Source organism: Scyliorhinus canicula, chromosome 3 (assembly GCF_902713615.1).
Source record: "Scyliorhinus canicula chromosome 3, sScyCan1.1, whole genome shotgun sequence".
NCBI classification, from domain to species: Eukaryota; Metazoa; Chordata; class Chondrichthyes; order Carcharhiniformes; family Scyliorhinidae; genus Scyliorhinus; species Scyliorhinus canicula.
In genome coordinates, this window is record NC_052148.1 from 34,622,212 (window position 1) to 34,642,766 (window position 20,555).

The 20,555-nt window shown below is 47.6% G+C and overlaps 1 protein-coding gene across 7 annotated transcripts in view; it reads left to right on the forward strand.

Moving 5' to 3' along the window:
- Positions 1–20,555, forward strand: part of LOC119963898 (zinc finger matrin-type protein 1-like) — a 160,235-nt gene that overhangs the window by 47,744 nt on the left and 91,936 nt on the right. The window contains exon 2 of one of the 7 annotated variants that reach the window (XM_038793283.1): positions 2,661–3,018. The exons of 5 other annotated variants lie outside the window; for them this stretch is intronic. In XM_038793283.1, the coding sequence (XP_038649211.1) occupies positions 2,967–3,018 (52 nt within the window). In that variant the 5' untranslated portion in view covers positions 2,661–2,966. Of the gene's footprint in view, positions 1–2,660; positions 3,019–3,587; positions 3,659–20,555 lie in introns of those variants that run through there. One more of the 7 variants, XM_038793287.1, reaches the window with a different exon arrangement.

The following is a 20,555-nucleotide window of genomic DNA, read 5'->3' on the forward strand; positions in this document are numbered from 1 at the left end:
TCAGGAAGCGTAGCACAACATTCCCCCCCCCCCCCCTCCACCCCGGTCTACACCAATGGCTCCGAAGTGGAGATGGTCGACAGCTTCAAGATCCTGGGGGTCACCATCACCAACAGTCTGTCCTGGTCCACTCACATCGATGAACGTTCAAGAAATCCCAACAACGTCTCTACTTCCTATGGAAGCTAAAGAAATTCAGCATGTCTGCATCGGCTCTCACAAACCTCGACAGATGTACGATAGAGAGCATCCTATCCGGCTGCATCACAGCCTGGTATGACCACTGCTCCGTCCAAAATTGCAAGAAACTGCAGAATATGGTGAACTCAGCCCTACGCATCACACAAGCTTGCCACCCTCCCAATGATTCTGTCTACACCTCCCGCTGCCTCAGAAAGGCAGGCAGCGTTGTCAGTTACCCCTCACACCCAGGCTTTTCCCTCTTCCAGACCCTTCCACCTAGTTAGGAGAAGAGATTAGGGAAACTGGTGGCCTTTTTACTACAACAGAGAAGTTTGAGATGGTAGTCAATTACCTTATCAACATCTTTCAGGATTTTTAAGTGTTATTTAATTACATGAAAGATGTTGATCGGTTTTTAAAGAATCACCACACCACACCAACAGAAAACCTTACAGTCAGAATGTGGCCTTTTGAATGACCAATCACAGTTAAAATAGACATGGCAAGGGCTGTGATCTATTACCTCAGCAGCAACTAAATTAAGTGACGTCACCCAATGTTTGCTGAAATTGATTTTGTGGCTCTTTAGCTGAGCAGTAGATGCTTCATTATTCTGATCCTGATGAACAGGGTATTATCCGATTTAATGCGGTAAACAAAATCCACTCATAGCGATGGAAAATAAGGGCATGAATCATCTACATGCAAATTAATTTTCTATATCCATTCTGCTCTATGTGCTCTGCCCAAAGGCAGGTCTTTGTCTCATTGTCTGCTGATGCTTCACCTCCATTGTTTCCTTGGCAATGATTTGCTGTTGCCTTCCAATCTTGGGCAGGGCAAGTAGGCAGGTCCCAAATCTACCTCAGCTGTAACGAGGCATATAGCCAACTGAGCTAACCATCCCTTACCCCACCCCCCCCCCCCCCATTTTCTATATCACTCGGTCAGAAAATATTGTAGAGAAACCCAACCATTTAAGTTATTTAAGGTAACAGGAAGTTGATGAATGTCTCAAAACATCTGTACCCTGTAACATTTTTGTAAACTCATTGCTAGGAGTTTATTTGCAGCTTGCAACGTATAATCACTTCCAAATCTGCAAAGTTCTCTGCTTAGGCAACATTAAACACTGATTTCCCTGAGCCTATGGTTTGGTCTTGGAGGGCCATCGTTCCATCTGTGCAGTGGAAAGCATATTGTGCATTCAATAGTGTAACACTGCTTCACTAGCACAGTGGGTAGCACTGTTGCTTCACAGCTCCAGGGTCCCAGGTTTGATTCCCAGGTTTGATTCCTGGCTTGGGTCACTGTCTGCGTGGAGTCTGCACGTTCGCTCCGTGACTGCGTGGGTTTCCTCTGGGTACTCTGGTATCCTCCCACAAGTCCCGAATGATGGACATTCTGAATTCTCCCTCAGTGTACCCCAACAGGCACCGGAATGTGACAACTAGGGGATTTTCACATTGCAGTGTTACTGTAAGTATACTTGTGACAATGAAGATTATTATTATGAAGCAACTTGCCAGCGAACCTGAGCTATCACCACAAAAGATCCATCATACGTGAGTTTCTAAATGATTACCAACTTTCCTTCGTGCAAGAATGTAGGGCAAAAATGAAAAATTGAAATAATTCAGAACAAATGGTGTGTTCGGAAGCCAGTGAATTGAGTAGTCTCGAGTGTGAGAATTTACCATTCAAAAAGAAAGTATATTTTCCTTCATATGAGAAAATAGGTAAAATAGAGCTTCACAGCACAGAAAGAATCCATTCGGCCCATCGTGTCTGTACCGACCATCAAGCACCTATTCTAACCCCATTTTCCAGCACTTGGTTCGTAGCCTTGTAGATTGTGGTATTTCAAGTGCTTTTTTAAATGCTTCTTAAATATTGTGAAGGTTCCCGCCTATACCAGATACCTTCCACCCTCTGGGTGAAATGTTTTTTCCTCATATTCCCTCTAAATCGCCTGGCCCTGACCTCAAACCCTGGTTATTGACCTTTCCACTTAAGGGGAAAAGTTCCTTTCTATCCACCCTATCTATGTCGCTCATAACTTTGTACACCTCAGTCAGGTCCCCCTCAGCCTTTTCTGCTCCAAGGAAATTAACCCCAGCCTACCCAGCCTCTTTTCATAGTTGAAACACTCCAGCCCAGGCAACATCCCGGTGAATGCCCTCTGCACCCTCTCTAGTGCAATCATAACATTCCTATAGTGTGGCGACCAGAACTACACATAGTACTATAGCTGTGGCCTAATCAGCGCTTTATACAACTCCATTATAACCTCCCCGCTCCTGAATCAAGTCTGTTTGGGAGCAATATAAAATAACCCACCTTACGTCATGTCTTTATAGAAAGGGAATATGGATAGAACCTGCTGGAAATACTCAGGCGGCATTGATGAGGAGAGAAGCAACTAGTGTGTCAAGTCTGTTCTGAAACGTTTCTTAATGTTGTTTCTTGATCCACAGATGCAGCTTGACCTACAGCATTTTCTGCTTGTATTTCTGATTCCAGAATCCACAGCATTTGCCTCTTGTTCTTGTGGCTAATGAGCTGGTTCCAGAGATTTTGTGCTTGTGCTCATTGTTCAAATTCTAACCTGCTCAGTCAGCTTGCCTGTCTGTTTACCCGCGAATGAATGGCTGTGGCCTGAGGAACGGTAGACTGGTGGCAATGGCAGTAGGAGTGTGAAGCCAAGAGGAAATGTGAAAGCATTGTCTACTCTCTGGTCCAGCAAGATATGATCCTATTTCTAAAATGTGTTTGCCTTTGGAATGAGTTCTTGTATAATACATTTTGAGAAAGCGACATTTAACGTTATAAATAGTGAGTACTTTTCCAATTCAATTTTTGCTACATTTTAATATCTCTCTGAACAGCTGTTAACTTCTATGGGCAATTTTGTAGCAATTAAGTCACAACTGTTTGTCTGTCTACACGTGTTAGTAGCATGGAACGTGCTGGTCGCTGGTGTTTGCAATGGGCGCTGCTGCCAAGAGTGAAGAATTTTCTGCTTCTTTGCAATATTTTTTGCCTCAGAAAATGCAATCAATATTCTGATAGCTTAGCCGACTACATGGCAGTAATCTAATCCAATGGGTCAGACGATAGTTTAAAGACCGTAATCATATCTGAACACCTCGGCGGCCAGGTTGCATTTCCTCATGAGCTGTTTTAATCTCCACCGTTGATCATATGATGAATTAATTAATTGGTGTAGCAGATATGTGGGTGTCTGAGTGCCAACTCAAGTGTCACTCCTCAGTGGTTATGTCATAATGTGTTCAATAGTAGTCATAATGAATGGTGTAGTATGGTTAATGCTTGTAAAGGGATCCTGTAGGTGATTAACAAATGAGGTAGTGCAACTGGTCCAAAAGCGTCTACTTCTCTTCCATCTCTAAGACCTAACTTAGTGGGTGCTTTAGGAGACAAGTGAAATAAAATTTGCTCTTTCTCCTCACAGGTAGGGGAAGAAACTAGTAACATTTTAAGAGATTATTATGGGAAGGATATATTGCCGATACTCAATCTTTCCTCCACCCCTTAATCTTCCTTGCAGCACATAACACATAAGTCCTTATGTTCACATTAAATGTAACTAACTGGAAGAGTGAATTAAACATTTTAATATTTTGAGCAGTGTGAAACAGCTAGCATAAATTTCTCAAAGTTGACTTTCACACTGCTACTATACAGTCGCAACACAAGTGGTATTTTCCACTAACAGAACGCTGCCATCAAGCCAAAAAGACCTTCACAAATGAGTAATATGAATTTCAGTACCGGTGTGATGCCAGCTGGATAGGCTGAACACCCTGACTATTGACAATCGTGTCAAATATCCCAATGCTTTGGATGTTTGCAATAGGAAACGTACTGACCATACTCAACCGGCCCATGCTTGCTTGTCTGATGTCCGATATTGTGATCAGATAGCATTTGCGGAACAATCCTGAGAGTGCCAAAAGTTATACTAACCGCCAATTTAAGATTATCAGTTGGGCTTACAAAGTGGCTCACTTAGGCTTGCCAGAAGCTAGATATATACTCACGTAGGGACCTGACTTTGTAGGAAAAAGGAACATGTCCAGGCATTGTGCTCTTTTGAATTAAACAAAAGTATGGGGACCATAGTTTTCTGGTGCACTCTCCATGGCAACACCAAGACCAATTTGAGTCAACTTTCTAACCAATCAGCACTCTACCTCGTGCAGTATAATTTGCTCCCTTTGAAATTTAGTGTTCTTCTATTTGGCCGAATGAGTTAAGACAAAAGGCTTTGACAGCATGTCTTCTTTTTTCAGCAATACTCGGGTCCATATTTAGAGCGAATGCTGTGCTTTTTAAAATATCTTTTTATAGCTACTGGATTTTATATTTTGTTTATAGAAGTAATGCACAAAAAAACATACTTCCCAGTTTGTCTCCATGTCAAGGGTTGCAGTGATTGGACAGTTCCAAACTTCTACTTCTTTGCATGTGGATGAGTTTCCTGACTTCACAGCTGAAAGGACTGGCTCCAATATTTAGGTTATGCTCCCTAGCTCCAGACTTCCCTGAAACAGTTCTTTTTCTATCTACATTATCAGAGGTAAGAGGACCTTGTTCTGAAACTGAATTATAACCGGGTAAAGAAAACCCCAGCAGAATTTTTAGCTCCGATATGACAAGATGATGTCATTACTGAAAACACAACCTGCTTGAAATCCAATGTGACTTAAACATTGGATTAAGCCATTCAGCCCCTCAAGCCTGTCTTGTCATTCAGTGTGATCATGACTAATCTGTATCCAAGTGTCCTGACCTCTTGTCCTATCTTCCATCTCAGATTTAACATAATAATTGAGCTATCATCTACTGTTTTTGTGGGAGAGTCTCCCACTTAATCCACCCTTTTCATAAAGTGTTGAATAACTTCCCTCTTGAATGGCCGAGTTCTGATTTTAAGCTTATGAGACCCAGCTGACACTGAAATTAAATTTGTTTCTTCATTCATGTGTTGTGGGAATCACTGGCTAGGCCAGCATTCATTACCCATCTATATTTGCCCTTGCAAAGCTGCCTTGAACTGCTGCAGTCCATGTGGTGTAGGTGCACCCACAGTGCTGTTATGGAGAGAATTCCAGAATTGTGACCCAGCGACAGTGAAGGAATGACAATATATTTTCAATTCAGGATGTCGAGTGGCTTGGAGGGGAACCTGGAGGTGGTGATGTTCCCATGTGCCTGCTGGCCTTGCCTAGATGGTAGTAGTCATCGGTTTGGAAGATGTTGTCTAAGGAGCCTTGGTGAGTTCCTGCTGTGCATCTTGTAGATGGTGCACGCTGCTACCACTGCATTGGTGGTGGAGGAATGAATGTTTGTGGAAGGGATTCCAGTCAAGTAGGCTGCTTTGTCCTGGATGGTGTTAGGCTTCCTCAGTGTTGCTATAGCTGCACTCAGCAGGTAAGTGGAGAGTATTCCATCATACTCCTGACTTGAGTCTTAAAGATGGTGGAAGGCTTTGGGGCGTCAGGAGGTGAGTTACTCACCGCAGGATTCCTAGCCTTTGACCTGCTCTGGCACCACAGTATTTATATGCCCAGTCCCATTCGGTTTCTGCTCAATGGTAGCCCCCAGAATGTTGATGGTGAGGGATTCAGCGATGGTAATGCCACTGAATGCCATACTTAGTTACATACAACTTAACAGCACAAAAACAAGCCATTCAACCCAACTTATCTATGCTGGTGGTATCATCCAACTCTCCTTCAGCTAACTCCATTAGTGTGTTCTTTTCTCCCTCAGCTCCGTATCTACCTTCTCCTTAAATATATTGATACTATTTTCCTGAAATGCACATGTGGTAGTAAGTTCCACATTCTCACCACTCTCTAAATAAAAAAGTTTCCCTGAATTCCCTATTGGATTTATTAGTTGCTTTTAAACGCTAAAATGAATATCCAGGTATCTGGAAGCATGACCGTGCCTACTCACCTTAATGACATGTTCATAGAATTTACAGTGCAGAAGGAGGCCTTTCGGCTCATCGTGTCTGCACCGACCCTTGGAAAGAGCACCCTACCTACGCCCACGCCTCCACCCTATAACCCAGTAACCCCACCGAACCTTTAGGATACTAAGGGGTAATTTAACATGGCCAATCCACCTAACCTGCACATCTTTGGATTGTGGGAGGAAACCGGAACACCTGGAAGAAACCCAGGCAGACACGGGGAGAAAGTGCAAACACCGCACAGATAGTCACCCGAGGCTGGAATTGAACCTGGGTTACTGGAGCTGTGTGGCAGCAGTGCTAACCACTATGCCACCATGTTGCTGAAGACGAGCACAACACATATCTCCCAATAAGTCTTTTTAACCAATTGATTTCACATGGTAGGTATCCCGAACAGTAGTGTTTCAGTATAAAAGTTAGTTGTTGTGGTACATCTTGTTTATACTATTTTGGGGTGAACTAATGAGACCAAATTAACAAATTGGGGGAGCATCTTGTTTATGATGTACACTGCAAGCATGGTGCACCATTGATGGAGGGAGTTGACTATTTAAGATGGTGGACGGATTGCTTTGCCATAGATGATTTGGAGTTTCTCGAGAGTTGTTGGAGCTGTACTCATCCTGGCAAGGGAAGAGTATTCCACCACACTCCTGATTTGTACCTTGCAGATAATAAATAGGCTTTGGAGAATCAGAAAGTGAGTTACTTGGGGGCAGCACGTGGCGCAGTGGTTAGCATTGGGACTATGGCGCTGAGGACCTGGGTTTGATTCCCGGCCCTGGGTCACTGTCTGTGTGGAGTTTGCACATTCTCCCCGTGTCTGCGTGGGTTTCATCCCCACAACCCAAAGATGTGCTGGTTAGGTGGATTGACCACGCTAAATTGCCCCTTAATTGGAAAAGAAAAATAATTGGGTACTCTAAATTTTTTTTTAAAAAGAAAGTGTGTTACTTGCCATAGAATTCACAGCCTCTGACCTGTTATTTCAGCCACAGCATTTCTGTGGCTGCTCCACTTGGGTTTCTGATCAATGGTGGCCACCAGGTTGTTGATGTATTTGATTTGATTTGATTTATTATTGTCACATGTATTAGTATACCGTGAAAAGTATTGTTTCTTGCATGCTACGCAGACAATGCATACCGTTGACCGTTGACCGTTGACAATGCATACGTTCACAGCTTATTATCTTCATCTGCAGCAAATACACAAAGATACATGAGGTGATAATTAATACAGTTGATCATCATGGAGCAAACCATACATACAATGCATACCAGTGCTGGTTTAGCTCAATCGGCTAAATCGCTGGCTTTTAAAGCAGACCAAGGCAGGCCAGCAGCACGCCGACAGGCGCCGGAATGTGGCGACTAGGGGCTTTTCACAGTAACTTCATTGACGCCTACTCGTGACAATAAGCGATTTTCATTTCATTTTTTCATTTACATAGGGAATGAAGGAGAGACTACAGAATGCAATGATACAGTCATAGCTAGGGTGTAGAGAAAAGATCAACTTAATACGAGGTAGGTCCATGGCAGCAGGGAAGAAGCTGTTCTTGAGTCGGTTGGTACGTGGCCTCAAACTTTTGTATCTTTTTCCTGATGGTAGAAGGTGGAAGAGAGTATGTCCGGGTTGCGTGGGGTCCTTAATTATGTTGGTTGCCTTTCCGAGGCAGTAGGATATTGGGGCATTTGGTGATGCCAATGGAATTGTATGTCAAGAGCAGGTAATTTTGACTCTTTGTAATCAGAAGTGATCATTGCCTGGAACTTTTGTAACACAAATGTTGTTTGCTAATTAACAGCCCATGCCAGAAAGATACCAAATTCTTCTTTGTTGTAAGTACAGGCTGTTTCCTTCTGTGAGGAACCGCAAATGCAACCGACCACTGTGATCTCCACTTCTGACCTTATGAGAGAGGGAGCATCTGAAGATGGTTGGGCCTGGGACACTATCCTGTTCCTGTGGTGATGTCCTGGGAATGAGACTCCAGCGACCAGTGGAAAGTTCTTCCCCTGATTCTCATTGACTTCAATTTTACTCAGGCTCTTTGATGCCACAGTTGATCAACTGTTGCCTTGATATCAAGAAAGCCACTCTCACCTCACCTCTGATATTCAGTTCTTTTGTCCATGTTTGGATCATTGCAGTAGTGAAGTCTGGAGTATGTCACTCTAGCAGACCACGCACTGAGCATCAGTGAGCAGGTTATTAGTGAGTAATAACAGTACCTGATAGCACTGTTGACAATACCTTCAGTCGCTTGCTGATTGAGGATAATTGGCCAGATTGGATTTGTCCTGCTTTATATGGCCAGGACGTACCTGAGCATATCGCTATCAATCAACATTGACAATGTGATACTGGAGGTTGTTGATAGTTTCACATATCTAGGCATCACAATCACCACCAATCTGTCACTTGATGTTGAAATCAATATGCACATATCAAAAGCTGCAGTTGGTATGCCCAAGATGAGTAAGTGAGTGTAGAACAACAGGAACCTGATGGCAAACACCAAATTATGAATCTGCCAAGCCTGCATCCTGAGTGCACTTCTCTACAGTACTGAGAGATGAACAACAAATGCAGGACAGAAGACTAAGCTGAACTTAAATCCTGAAGTTTGCTAATCAGCATAAACTCATTGCTAAGCCAATGACATTTGTGCTGGCTCGGCCACGTTCCATCAGATGGATGGTGGCCAGATAGCCAAAGACCTTCTCTCCGATGAACTCGGATAATACCTACTGGACATCCATACCTATGCTATAAGGACACCTGCAAGTGAGATATGAAGATGGCGGCCATTGACGGAGACAATTGAAGACTGTCTATGACCTGTGGAGGCTGACTGGATGTACATTGCAAGAAGCAACGTGAAACAATAAGCTCAATTGGCAAAGAAGTGGACCGAGGGTTAACATAGGCGAGCGAATCACGCAGGTTCACAGCTTATTATCTTCATCTGCAGCAAATACACAAAGATACATGAGGTGATAATTAACACAGTTGATCATCATGGAGCAAACCATACATACAAAGATGACATACCTGGGAAATTTAACCCTTTGACTGGTAGAAACCAGTGCTGCAGCTGCACTGGAACAGCTTAGCTAGAAGTCCACTAGTTCTGGAACACTTGTTCAGCACTATAACCAAGCTATTGTCACGCCCATAACTTCTGCTGTGTCCACGCACTTAGCTGTTTCTTGATACTGTGTGGGCTGACTTGAATTAGCGGAAGACTGGCTTCTAAGATGGTGAGGTTCTCTGGAGGAGGTCGAGATGTTTCATCCACTTGACACTTTTCTTTGAATGTAGTTCAAAATGCTTTAGCTTTGTCTTTTGCACTGATGTGCTGGGTTGTGCCATTTTGTGGATGGGGATGTTCATGGAGGCTCCACGAACACAAGTGGAAACATCCTCTCCGCATCCATTCTATCCAGGCCTTGCAGTATCCTGTAAGTTTGAATAAGATCCCCCCTCACCCTTCTCCAACGAGTACAGACCCAGAGTCCTCAACCATTCCTCATACGACAAGCTCTTCATTCTCGTGAACCTCCTTTGGACTTTTTCCAGCACATCCTTCCTTCGATAGGAGGCCCAAAACTGCTCTCAATACTCCTGTAAAGGTCCTTCCCTTATTTCCCATTTCCTTATATTTACCATTATCATATTTGATCCATGGATATTTAATGGACATGTAGCTTTAAGTCAAGCAGCAGAGAGAATGAGGAATTGAAAAGTTACAACAAAGTACACTCTGCTAGCTTTGGAGAGCAGAACTCAGACTCTTTTGCACCCGAGAGATGGGGTGGGACTCAGTTCAATTAGTTGGCTAGTGGCCAATGAATTGACCAAAGGGCCGTATTCTGCCTGGTAACAGGTGGTGACTACATCCTTGGATTCTGCCTGAGTGGGATGATTTCCAGAGACCTAAGAAAGAAAGAGTTTTAATCCTGGACATTCAGGAAAAACTATCTTCTCTCTCGTTTTCTCCAGTAAAGCCATTGTAGTTGTGAGACCTGAATGAATGCACAATGAAAATCATTACAGATAGCGGCAAGTTAAAGTGGTGCATTAGGAATTAGATAATAGTTAACAGTTGTATTTGCTGCATATTTCAGTATAGTTCTTGTTATTAATAAAAAGTAATTGTGTTTAAATTTACAAAGCTGGTGACTAATTATTGGGCAGCCAAGGGCCAACAACTTTGGGTGTTTTTCTAACAATTATTGGTTAATTCAATTGTGTTGCCACTCGAGGTCAAAGGGGGCTTGAATTGACCCGTGCCCTAACCCAGGGTGTCATAACACACCAGATTGTGTTTGTGCTTGTGCTAAGTGGCCTGATACTATGCTGTAAATTCAAAATAACTCTATATAACATCAGTCCTTGGGAAGACAATGTGTTCTACACCTTCTGGGTGCAGTGTATCACATTTAAAATGTTGTACTTCCAAGTTTTCTTCTCCATTAAATCTAATTTATTTGCTTAATTTAACAAGGAAATTCAAAATAACAAAACTCTAATAGTGAAAAGAAAAGCACTTTAGTGCCAAGGACTTCCTGTATTTTAAGCTTAACTTCTGAATAAACGTTAATTACAGTAGCCTACTCTAGTTGTTGGAGAGACAATCTCATCCAGGTTATCACAACACAATCATCTTTCAGAAACAATCCAGTGAAATTGTTGATGTAGCTCTGTAAAATGGGAGGGATTTGTTTTTTTGCAAAACATTCAGATAATATAATTGTAATTTGTTCAAGCAGTAAAAACCCATGCATGTTGCATGGTATTTATTTAAGTGTTCAAATATGTGCTACGTTAGACAGTTGATGTAAATAGTAAAAGATATCGTCAACTTCAAATGGATTGCCATCACGCACAACAGCAAAAGTGGTACCCTTCATGACACATCTGAATATAGCGTAACTGAAAGTAAAGATCCTACCCGGGCATTCGTTGTAATGCCTCAACAGCCTAATGCAAGCAAGAAATGTTAGTTCCCTTTCCCAATTTTACCTAATTACATAATAATTGGGAGTGTATTTTCTAAAGGAGCTTCATATTTTCAAATTGTTCTAGCTTTACTCCTATAGTTAATGATGCCCAAACCTTGGAATTATAGTTATGAATGCAGATGGAAACCTTCGGGGAAAGTTCTTAGATTTTTGAAAGAGTAGATTTCTAATTTTATGATCTGCACAGAAGTCTGCATTGTCAAATATTCATTGTTATAATGATTGCTGTGATGATGCCTCTAATGCAAATGAGGCAGTGCGGCTATGTGGCTACACTGAGAGCCACAACTGCAGACCCATTTGCGTTGGGAAGTGATTTGAAGAAACCTAAATTCAGGAAACCATACTAACCTGTATTCCTAGGATTAGGTGGCTCCAGATTGACTCCCAGACTAGCTCAAATTCACACACAATTGCTCTCAACTTGGACAGTATTCCTATCAGTGACTAATAAGTGACTTAGGGCGGCAAGGTAGCACAAGTGGATAGCACTGTGGCTTCCCAGCGGCAGGGTCCCAGGTTCGATTCCCCGCTGGGTCACTGTCTGTGTCTGCGTGGGTTTCCTCCGGGTGCTCCGGTTTCCTCCCACAGTCCAAAGACGTGCAGGTTAGGTGGATTGACCATGCTAAATTGCCCTTAGTGTTCAAAAAGATTAGGAGGGGTTATTGGGTTACGGGGATAGGGTGGAAGTGAGGGTTTAGGTGGGTCGGTGCAGACTCGATGGGCTGAATGGCCTCCTTCTGCACTCTGTTCTATGTTCCAAGCTTTCAGTTAACAATAAGAAGTCTTACAACACCAGGTTAAAGTCCAACAGGTTTTTGGAATCACTAGCTTTTTGAGCGTAGCTTCTTCATCGCCTGTCCAACGCTGGCATCTCCACATCATTTCAATTAACAAAGCAGCTTGGCATGATGTATCAGTTATTTATTCTCTTAATATGGGAGAGCACTAAAAATAGGAAATTCTCACTCTGGCGGCACAGAAATGTGGGATACTGCTGCAAACTTGTGCTTTAATTTAAGTAACTGGAGTTTTAGGGTACATTCAGACTTTTATGATGGTTTACAGCCCTAACATTTGTGCAATTGCATATTGACAATGTGGCTACTCTCCTTGGAAATCAAGGACAATCAATAATGCAACTGGTTTTCAAATTGCTTAATCTTCCAGTAAAACTGATTGAGCTTGTCAGTAAAATGCTACATGTATGAATGCACAAATGTCATCTTAATTTGGTACTTTGCCTGCCCAGCAGCAACTTTTAATCTGTGTAAATTGAGAATTTAGCAAAATAATCTTCGAGATTGCACATAAAAACAGAAAATGCTGGAAAAACTCAGGTCTGGCAGCATCTATGGAGAGAAAAACAGTTAACATTTTGACTCCCATACGACTTTGGAACTGAAGAAAGGTAGAAATGTGATGGATTTTCAGCTGCTGAAAAACAAGGAAGGGTTAATTGGAGCAAATGAGAAAGGCAGGGTTGGGTTAGATGGAACGAAGATTAAATTACAAAGATGCCATGCAACAAAAGGAAAAGAAAGTGGTAAAGGAACAAAGCATTGATCCAGAGTAGGTGTTAATCGCAGAATAAATGTAAGCGCTGTCTTAAAACAAAACATGAGAACAAGATACAGACTGGCACTAGAGAAAAAAAAACAAAATGGAAGGAGAAAACAATTTACTTGTACTGCTTTCAACTTAAGTTTACTGTATTGGCTGCTCACAATACAGCCACCTCTACATTGGGGGACCAAGTGCAGAATGGGTGACTGTTTTGCAGAACACCTCCATTCTGTCTACAAGCATGACCATCTTGCTCTCATGCTCGCAGTTCTGTCCTCAGCCTGCTGCAGTGTTCCAGTGAAGTCCAACACGGGCTTGACGAAATGCACCTCATCTTCTGATTAGACATTTCACAGTCTTCTGGACTCAACATTGGGTTCAACAACTTCAGTCCGTGAACTCTGTCCTTCAGTTTCCCCCCCCCCCCCCCCCCCCCCCCCAGTGCTTGTCTGTAACTTGTTCTCATGTTTACTTTCAGACAGCACTGACCTTTTTTTATGCTATTAACATCTGCTCTGGACAAGTGCTTTGTTACTACCATTACTTTGTCTTTTCTTCCATGAAACCTTTATCATTTAATCTCCTCTGCCTTCTAATCTATCCTTGACCTTTCCTTTTGACCCACCTGAACCTCCGACCCTTTTCAACAACATAAAACTCATCACATTTCTACCTTCAGTTCTAAGGTCATATTGGGCTTGAAAACGTTTCTCTCTCCACAGATGCTGCAAGACCTGCTGAGTTTTTCAGGTATTTTCTGTTTTTATTTCAGATTGCCAGTAGCTGCAGTGTTTTGCTTTTATCTGGATTGCATTCTTGGTACCCTGCATTTTCAAGTATGTCAACACTGGCACAGTAGGCTTCCGGTGGCGGCGATGAGCAGTTAAGTCGCACATTCGGCGGCTCCCGCAGAGAACGGACTTTGGGGCTCTTTTCAGGGCCCCCAACGGAGCTGTAGCGGCAAACCCCAACGGGGGAAGAGGGCAGTAGTCGACCCCAACGGTCCCATGGTCCGGATCAGGAGTGGGGCAGAGAAAAAGCCAAAGAAAGCACCTCTGGAAAAACGGGGGCAGGAAGATAAAATGGCGGCCGGCGGAGACCTCGAGGGGCTGAGGAAGTGGGTCCAGGAGCAGCAGGCAACTCTGCTGCGCTGCTTCCAGGAGTTGAAGTTGGAGCTGCTGGAGTCCCTGAAGGTAACTAACAGGGAACTGATGGAGACCCAGACAGCCCAGGGGGCTGCGATCCGGGAGCTGCAGCAGCAGGCCTCCGAAAGGTAGGACGAGGTCGTGGCCTTGGCGGGGAAGGTGGAGATGCACGAGGCGCTCCATAAAAGATGGCAGGAGCGGTTCGAGGAGCTGGATAACCGGTCGAGGAGGAAGAATTTGCGGATCCTGGGCCTCACGGAGGGGCTGGAGGGGTCGGACCTAGCGGCCTATGTGGTGATGATGCTGAACACGCTGATGGGGGCTGAGTCCTTTCAGGGGCCCCTGGAGTTGGAGGAGGCCCACAGAATTCTGGCTAGGAGGCCCAAGCCGAACGAGCCGCCGCGGGCGGTATTGGTGAGGTTTCATCGGTTCGTGGATCGTGAGTGTGTGCTCCGGTGGGCCAAGAAGGAGCGGAGCAGCAAGTGGGAGAACACGGAGGTGCGGATCTTCCAGGACTGGAGTGCAGAGGTGGCGAGGCGGAGGGCCAGGTTTAACCGGACGAAGGCAGTGCTCCACAGACGGAGTGTGAAGTTCGGCATGTTGCAGCCGGCGTGTCTGTGGGTCACCTATAAGGATCAGCACCATTATTTTGAGTCCCCAGAGGAGGCGTGGGCCTTTGTGCAAGCCGAGAAATTGGACTCAAACTGAGGGTCTAGGATGGGGGATGTTGTATCATACTGCATTTGCTTGGTTTAGTGTAAGAAGTGGGTTGGCCTTAGGGTGGGTGGGGTGCTGTCGTACTGTTTTTTCTGTATGGGTTTTTAAGCAGGGATCGGGTGGACGGGTTCGGGCAGAGGGGTAAACGGGGAGTTCGGGGAGCTGGTGGGGGGGACTGACAATGGGAGTGGCTCTGGAGGAGGCGGGGCCTGGCAGGGCGAAAGCGCGGGCTTTCTGCGGGTTTCCCGCGCTGGGAGATGGTGGGGGCGGGGCCGGGCTGAGAAGCGCGGGTCGTTGCTGGCTGTTTTCTTTTCCCGCGCAAGAGCGGGGGGGGGGGGGGGGTGGGCAGGAGGACCCATTGACGGGCACGATGGAGGAGGGGTAGTCCCACGTGGGGAGGAGCCGAAGGTAGGGCGGGAGTCGCCGGGGTCAGCAGAAGTTAGCTGGCTCACGGGAGTGCTATGGAGGGAGGGGCGCGGCTAGGAGGGGTCCTAGCCTTGGGGGGGGGGGGGGGGGGGGGGGTACCGGATTGCTGCTGAAACGGTCAGGAAGGAGCTGGAGGACGCAGGGGGTGCTGGAGGGGGGGAACTGCCGCCGTGGGAAACTGGCAGAGCGGGGGACGCTAGCCGGGGGTGGGCAAGGGATGGGGTATGGCTAATCGGCAGGGGCAGGGAGCCCTCGGATCCGGCTGATCACCTGGAATGTGAGGGGGCTGAATGGGCCGGTCAAACGGGCCCGGGTATTTGCGCACCTGAAGGGACTGAAGGTGGATGTGGCCATGCTTCAGGAGACACACCTGAGTTTGGCTGAGGAAGGGATGGGTGCGCCAAGTATTTCACTCAGGGCTGGATGAGAAGAGTAGGGGGGTGGCGATCCTGGTGGGGAAGAAGGTATCGTTTGAGGCGTTAAATGTGTTGGCTGACAGGGGCGGGAGATATGTGATGGTGAGTGGCAAGCTGCAGGGGGAGCGGGTGGTGTTGGTGAATGTTTACGCCCCAAATTGGGATGATGCGGGGTTTAAGCGGCGTACGTTGGGCCGCATTCCGGACCTGGAGGTGGGGGGCCTGATCATGGGGGGGGACTACAATACAGTACTGGATCCCCCATTGGATTGATCCAAGTCCCGGACGGGTAGGAGGTCAGCGGCGGCTAAGGTGTTGAGGGGCTTCATGGACCAGATGGGGGGGGTGGACCCTTGGAGGTTTGCGAGGCCAAGGGCCAGGGAATACTTGTTTTTCTCCCACGTACATGAGGCTTACTCGAGGATTGATTTTTTTGTCCTGAGCAGGGGGGTTGGTGTCGAGGGTGGAGGATGTGGAATACTCCGCCATTGCCATTTCGGATCATGCCCCGCACTGGATGGACCTCGGGCTGGGGGAAGAGAGGGACCAACGTCCGCTCTGGCGCATGGAGGTGGGGCTGCTGGCAGATGAGGAGGTGGCCGGGAGGGTCCGGGGGTGTATTGAGAGGAACCTTGAGGCCAATGATAACGGGGAGGTTCGAGTGGGGACGGTCTGGGAGGCATTGAAGGCGGTGATGAGGGGGGAATTGATCTCCATCCGAACCCATAGGGAGAGGGGGGAGCAGAGGGGGAGGGAGAGACTGATAGGGGAGATGGTGCAGGTGGATAGGAGATATGCGGAGGCCCCAGAGGAGGGACTGCTGGGGGAGAGGCGTAGCCTTCAGGCCAGATTTGACCTATTGACTACCAGAAAGGTGGAAGCGCAGTGGAGGAAAGCACAGGGGGCAGTGTATGAATACGGGGAGAAGGCGAGCAGGATGCTGGCACATCAGCTCCGAAAGCGGGACGCGGCCAGGGAGATTGGGGGAGTGACGGATAAGGCTGGGAAGGTGGTGCGGAGGGGAGTAGATGTTAATGGGGTCTTCAGAGACTTCTATGGGGAACTGGACCGGTCGGAGCCCCCGGTGGAGGGGGGTGGAATGGGGCGCTTCTTGGACAAGCTGCGATTCCCGAGGGTGGAGGAGGAGCAGGTGGAGGGACTAGGGGCGCCGATCGAGCTGGAGGAGGTGGTCAAAGGGATAGGGAGCATGCAGTCAGGGAAGGCGCCGGGGCAGGACGGGTTTCCGGCGGAATTTTATAAAAAGTATTTGGACCTGTTGGGCCCCCTGTTGGTCCGGACCTTTAACGAGGCAAGGGAGGGGGGGGCTTTGCCCCCAACTATGTCACGGGCGCTGATTTCCTTGATCCTGAAGCGGGACAAGGACCCTCAGCAGTGCGGGTCATATAGGCCGATTTCACTGCTAAACGCCGACGCTAAGCTGCTGGCAAAGATCCTGGCCACTAGAATAGAGGATTGCGTGCCCGGGGTCATCCATGAGGACCAGACGGGGTTTGTGAAGGGAAGGCAGCTGAATACAAACGTACGAAGGCTCCTTAACGTTATGATGCCGGCTGTGGAAGGGGAGGCGGAGATAGTGGTGGCATTAGATGCGGAGAAGGCCTTTGATAGGGTTGAGTGGGAGTATTTGTGGGAGGTGTTGGAGAGGTTTGGGTTTGGGGAGGGGTTTATCCGGTGGGTGAGGCTGCTCTACGAGGCCCCAATGGCGAGTGTAGCCACAAATAGAAGGAGGTCGGAGTTCTTTCGGCTGTACTGGGGTACGAGACAGGGGTGCCCCCTGTCCCCCTTGCTCTTCGCGTTGGCAATTGAGCCCCTGGCCATGGCATTGAGGGAGTCAGGGAACTGGAGGGGCCTGGTGCGGGGTGGGGAGGAGCATCGAGTGTCGCTGTACGCGGACGACCTGTTGCTGTATGTGGCAGACCCGGTGGGGGGGGATGCCGGAGGTGATGAGGATTCTTAGTGAATTCGGGGGTTTCTCTGGGTATAAGTTGAACCTGGGCAAGAGTGAGTTGTTTGTGGTGCATCCGGGGGATCAAGAGCAGGGGATTGGTAGGCTCCCACTGAAGCAGGCAGGGAAGAGCTTCAGGTACCTAGGGGTCCAGGTGGCTGGGAGCTGGGGGGCCCTGCACAAGCTCAACCTCACAAGGTTGGTGGAGCAGATGGAGGAGGAGTTTAAGAGGTGGGATATGTTTCCGCTGTCACTGGCGGGGAGGGTGCAGTCCGTTAAGATGACGGTGCTCCCGAGGTTTTTGTTCCTGTTCCAGTGCCTTCCCATCCTTATCCCGAAGGCCTTTTTTAGGATGGTCAACAGGAGTATCACGGGATTTGTGTGCGTATGGGACCCCGAGGGTTATAAGAGTGTTCCTGGAACGTGGCAGGGATAGGGGGGGGCTGGCGTTGCCCAACCTCTGTGGGTACTATTGGGCTGCCAACGCAGCGATGGTCGTAAGTGGGTAATGGACGAGGAGGGGACAGCATGGAAGAGGATGGAGACGGCGTCTTGTGTGGGCACGAGCTTGGAGGCGCTAGTAACGGCGCCATTGCCGCTCCCTCCAACGAGGTATACCACGAGCCCGGTGGTGGCGGCTACCCTCAAAATTTGGGGGCAACGGAGACGGCACAGGGGAGAAATGGGGGGCTCGATGGAGGCCCCGATACGGGGAAACATCGGTTTGTCCCAGGGAGCATTGATGGCGGATTTCTGGGCTGGCACAGGGCAGGGGTTAGGAGGTTGAGGGACCTGTTTGTGGAGGGGAGGTTCGCGAGCTTGGGGGAGTTAGAGGGGAAGTTTGGGCTCCCCCCGGGGAACATGTTTCGGTACAGGCAGGTTAGGGCGTTTGCCAGGCGGCAGATGGAGGGGTTCCCCTTGTTGCCCCCACGTGGGGTACGGGACAGGGTGCTCTCGGGGGTGTGTGTTGGAGGAGGGAGGATTTTGGACATATACCGGGTAATGCAGGAGGTAGACGAGGCTTCGGTGGAGGAACTGAAGGGTAAATGGGAAGAGGAGCTGGGTGAGGAGATTGAGGAGGGGACGTGGGCGGATGTCCTGGAGAGAGTGAATTCCTCCTCTTCCTGTGCGAGGCTTAGCCTCATACAGTTCAAGGTGCTGCATAGGGCCCACATGACTGGGTCGAGGATGAGTCGGTTTATCGGGGGCAAGGACAGGTGTGCTAGGTGCTCGGGGAGCCCAGCGAACCACGCCCATATGTTTTGGGCGTGCCCAGCATTGGGGGAGTTTTGGAAGGGGGTAGCAAGGACGGTGTCGAGGGTGGTGGGATCCAGGGTCGAGCCAGGCTGGGGACTCGCAATTTTTGGGGTGGCAGTGGAGACGGGAGTGCAGGAGGCGAAAGAGGCCGGTGTTCTGGCCTTTGCGTCCCTAGTAGCCCGGCGGAGGATCTTGTTCCAATGGAAGGATGCGTGGCCCCCCAAGCGTGGAGGCCTGGATCAATGATATGGCGGGGTTCATTAAATTGGAGAGGGTGAAATTTGCCCCGAGAGGATCAGTACAAGGGTTCTTTAGGCGGTGGCAGCCTTTCCTGGACTTCCTGGCGGAACGGTAGGGAAATAGGCCGACAGCAGCAGCAACCCGGGGGGGGGGGGGGGAGGGGGTTTGGATTTGAGGGGGGGGGGGGGTTGGATTGGGGGGAGGGAGGGGGGGTTTGGATTGGGGGGAGGGAGGGGGGGGTTTGGATTGGGGGAGGGAGGGAGGGGGGTGTTTGGATTGGGGGAGGGAGGGGGGTTTGGATTGGGGGAGGGAGGGGGGGTTTGGATTGGGGGAGGGAGGGAGGGGGGGTTTGGATTGGGGGAGGGAGGGAGGGGGGGTTTGGATTGGGGGTAGGGAGGGAGGGGGGGTTTGGATTGGGGGTAGGGAGGGAGGGGGGGTTTGGATTGGGGGAGGGAGGGAGGGGGGTTTGGATTGGGGGGAGGGGGGGAGTTTGGATTGGGGGGAGGGAGAACTGTGTACATGGGTCTGTGGGATGTGGCGGGTGCTATCTCTTTCCCTTTTGTTGTTTGGGTGATCTTTTGTTTGTTTTTTTTTCTTTTTCCTTTTGTTTGAAGTTGGGGGGGTATTGTTCTTGGGGTGTTATCAAGGTTGTTTGTTAATAGAGTTAAGATGTTTATATTTTGTAAACATTTCAATAAAAATTATTTAAAAAAAAAACACTGGCACAGTAAAATATTCCCAAAGAAAAAGAAAATTAAGGTGTCAACACATATGTATTCATAAGTTCATAAGATATAGGAGCAGAATTAGGCCATTTGACCCATCGAGCCTGGTCCACCATTCTATCATGGCTGATATGTTCCTCATCTGCTATCTACAATGCTATCGACCAAGAGCTGGATTGCAAAATCAGCCAGAGCATCTCCTCCCTCGAATAGATGACCGAGGAGCAGGAGTAGGCAATTTAGCCTTCTGAACCTAAATACCCTCAATGTGATCATGACTGATCCCAACGTGGCCTCAACTCCACCTTCCTGTCCGTTCTCCATAACCCTTCAGCCCATTATCAATTAAAAAAATGTCTCACTCCTCCTTAAATTTACACACTGTCCCTGCATCCACCACAATCAGGGGTAGTGAATTCCACAGGTTCACAACCCTCTGGTACAAGTAGTTTCTCCTCAAATCTGTTTTAAATTTGTTACCTCTTATTCTAAGATGGTGACCTCTTGTTTTAGAATGCCCCACAAGAGGAAGCATCAGCTCCACATCAACTTTATCCATACCTTTTAGCATCTTGTATACCTCAATTAGATCTCCCCTCATTCTTCTAAACTTTTAGAGAGTATAGGCCTAAACTGTTCAATCTCTCCTCATACGACAAACCCCATATCTCTGGAATCAATCTAGTGAACCTCTGAACTGCCTCCAATGTCACTACATCTTTCCTCAAATAAGGGACCAAACCTGTGCACAATACTCCAGGTGCGGTCTTACCAATGCCTTGTATAGTTGCAATAACACTTCCTTACCTTTATACTCTATTCCTTTTGCTATAAATGCCAACATTCCATTTGCTTTCCTTGTTAGCTGCTG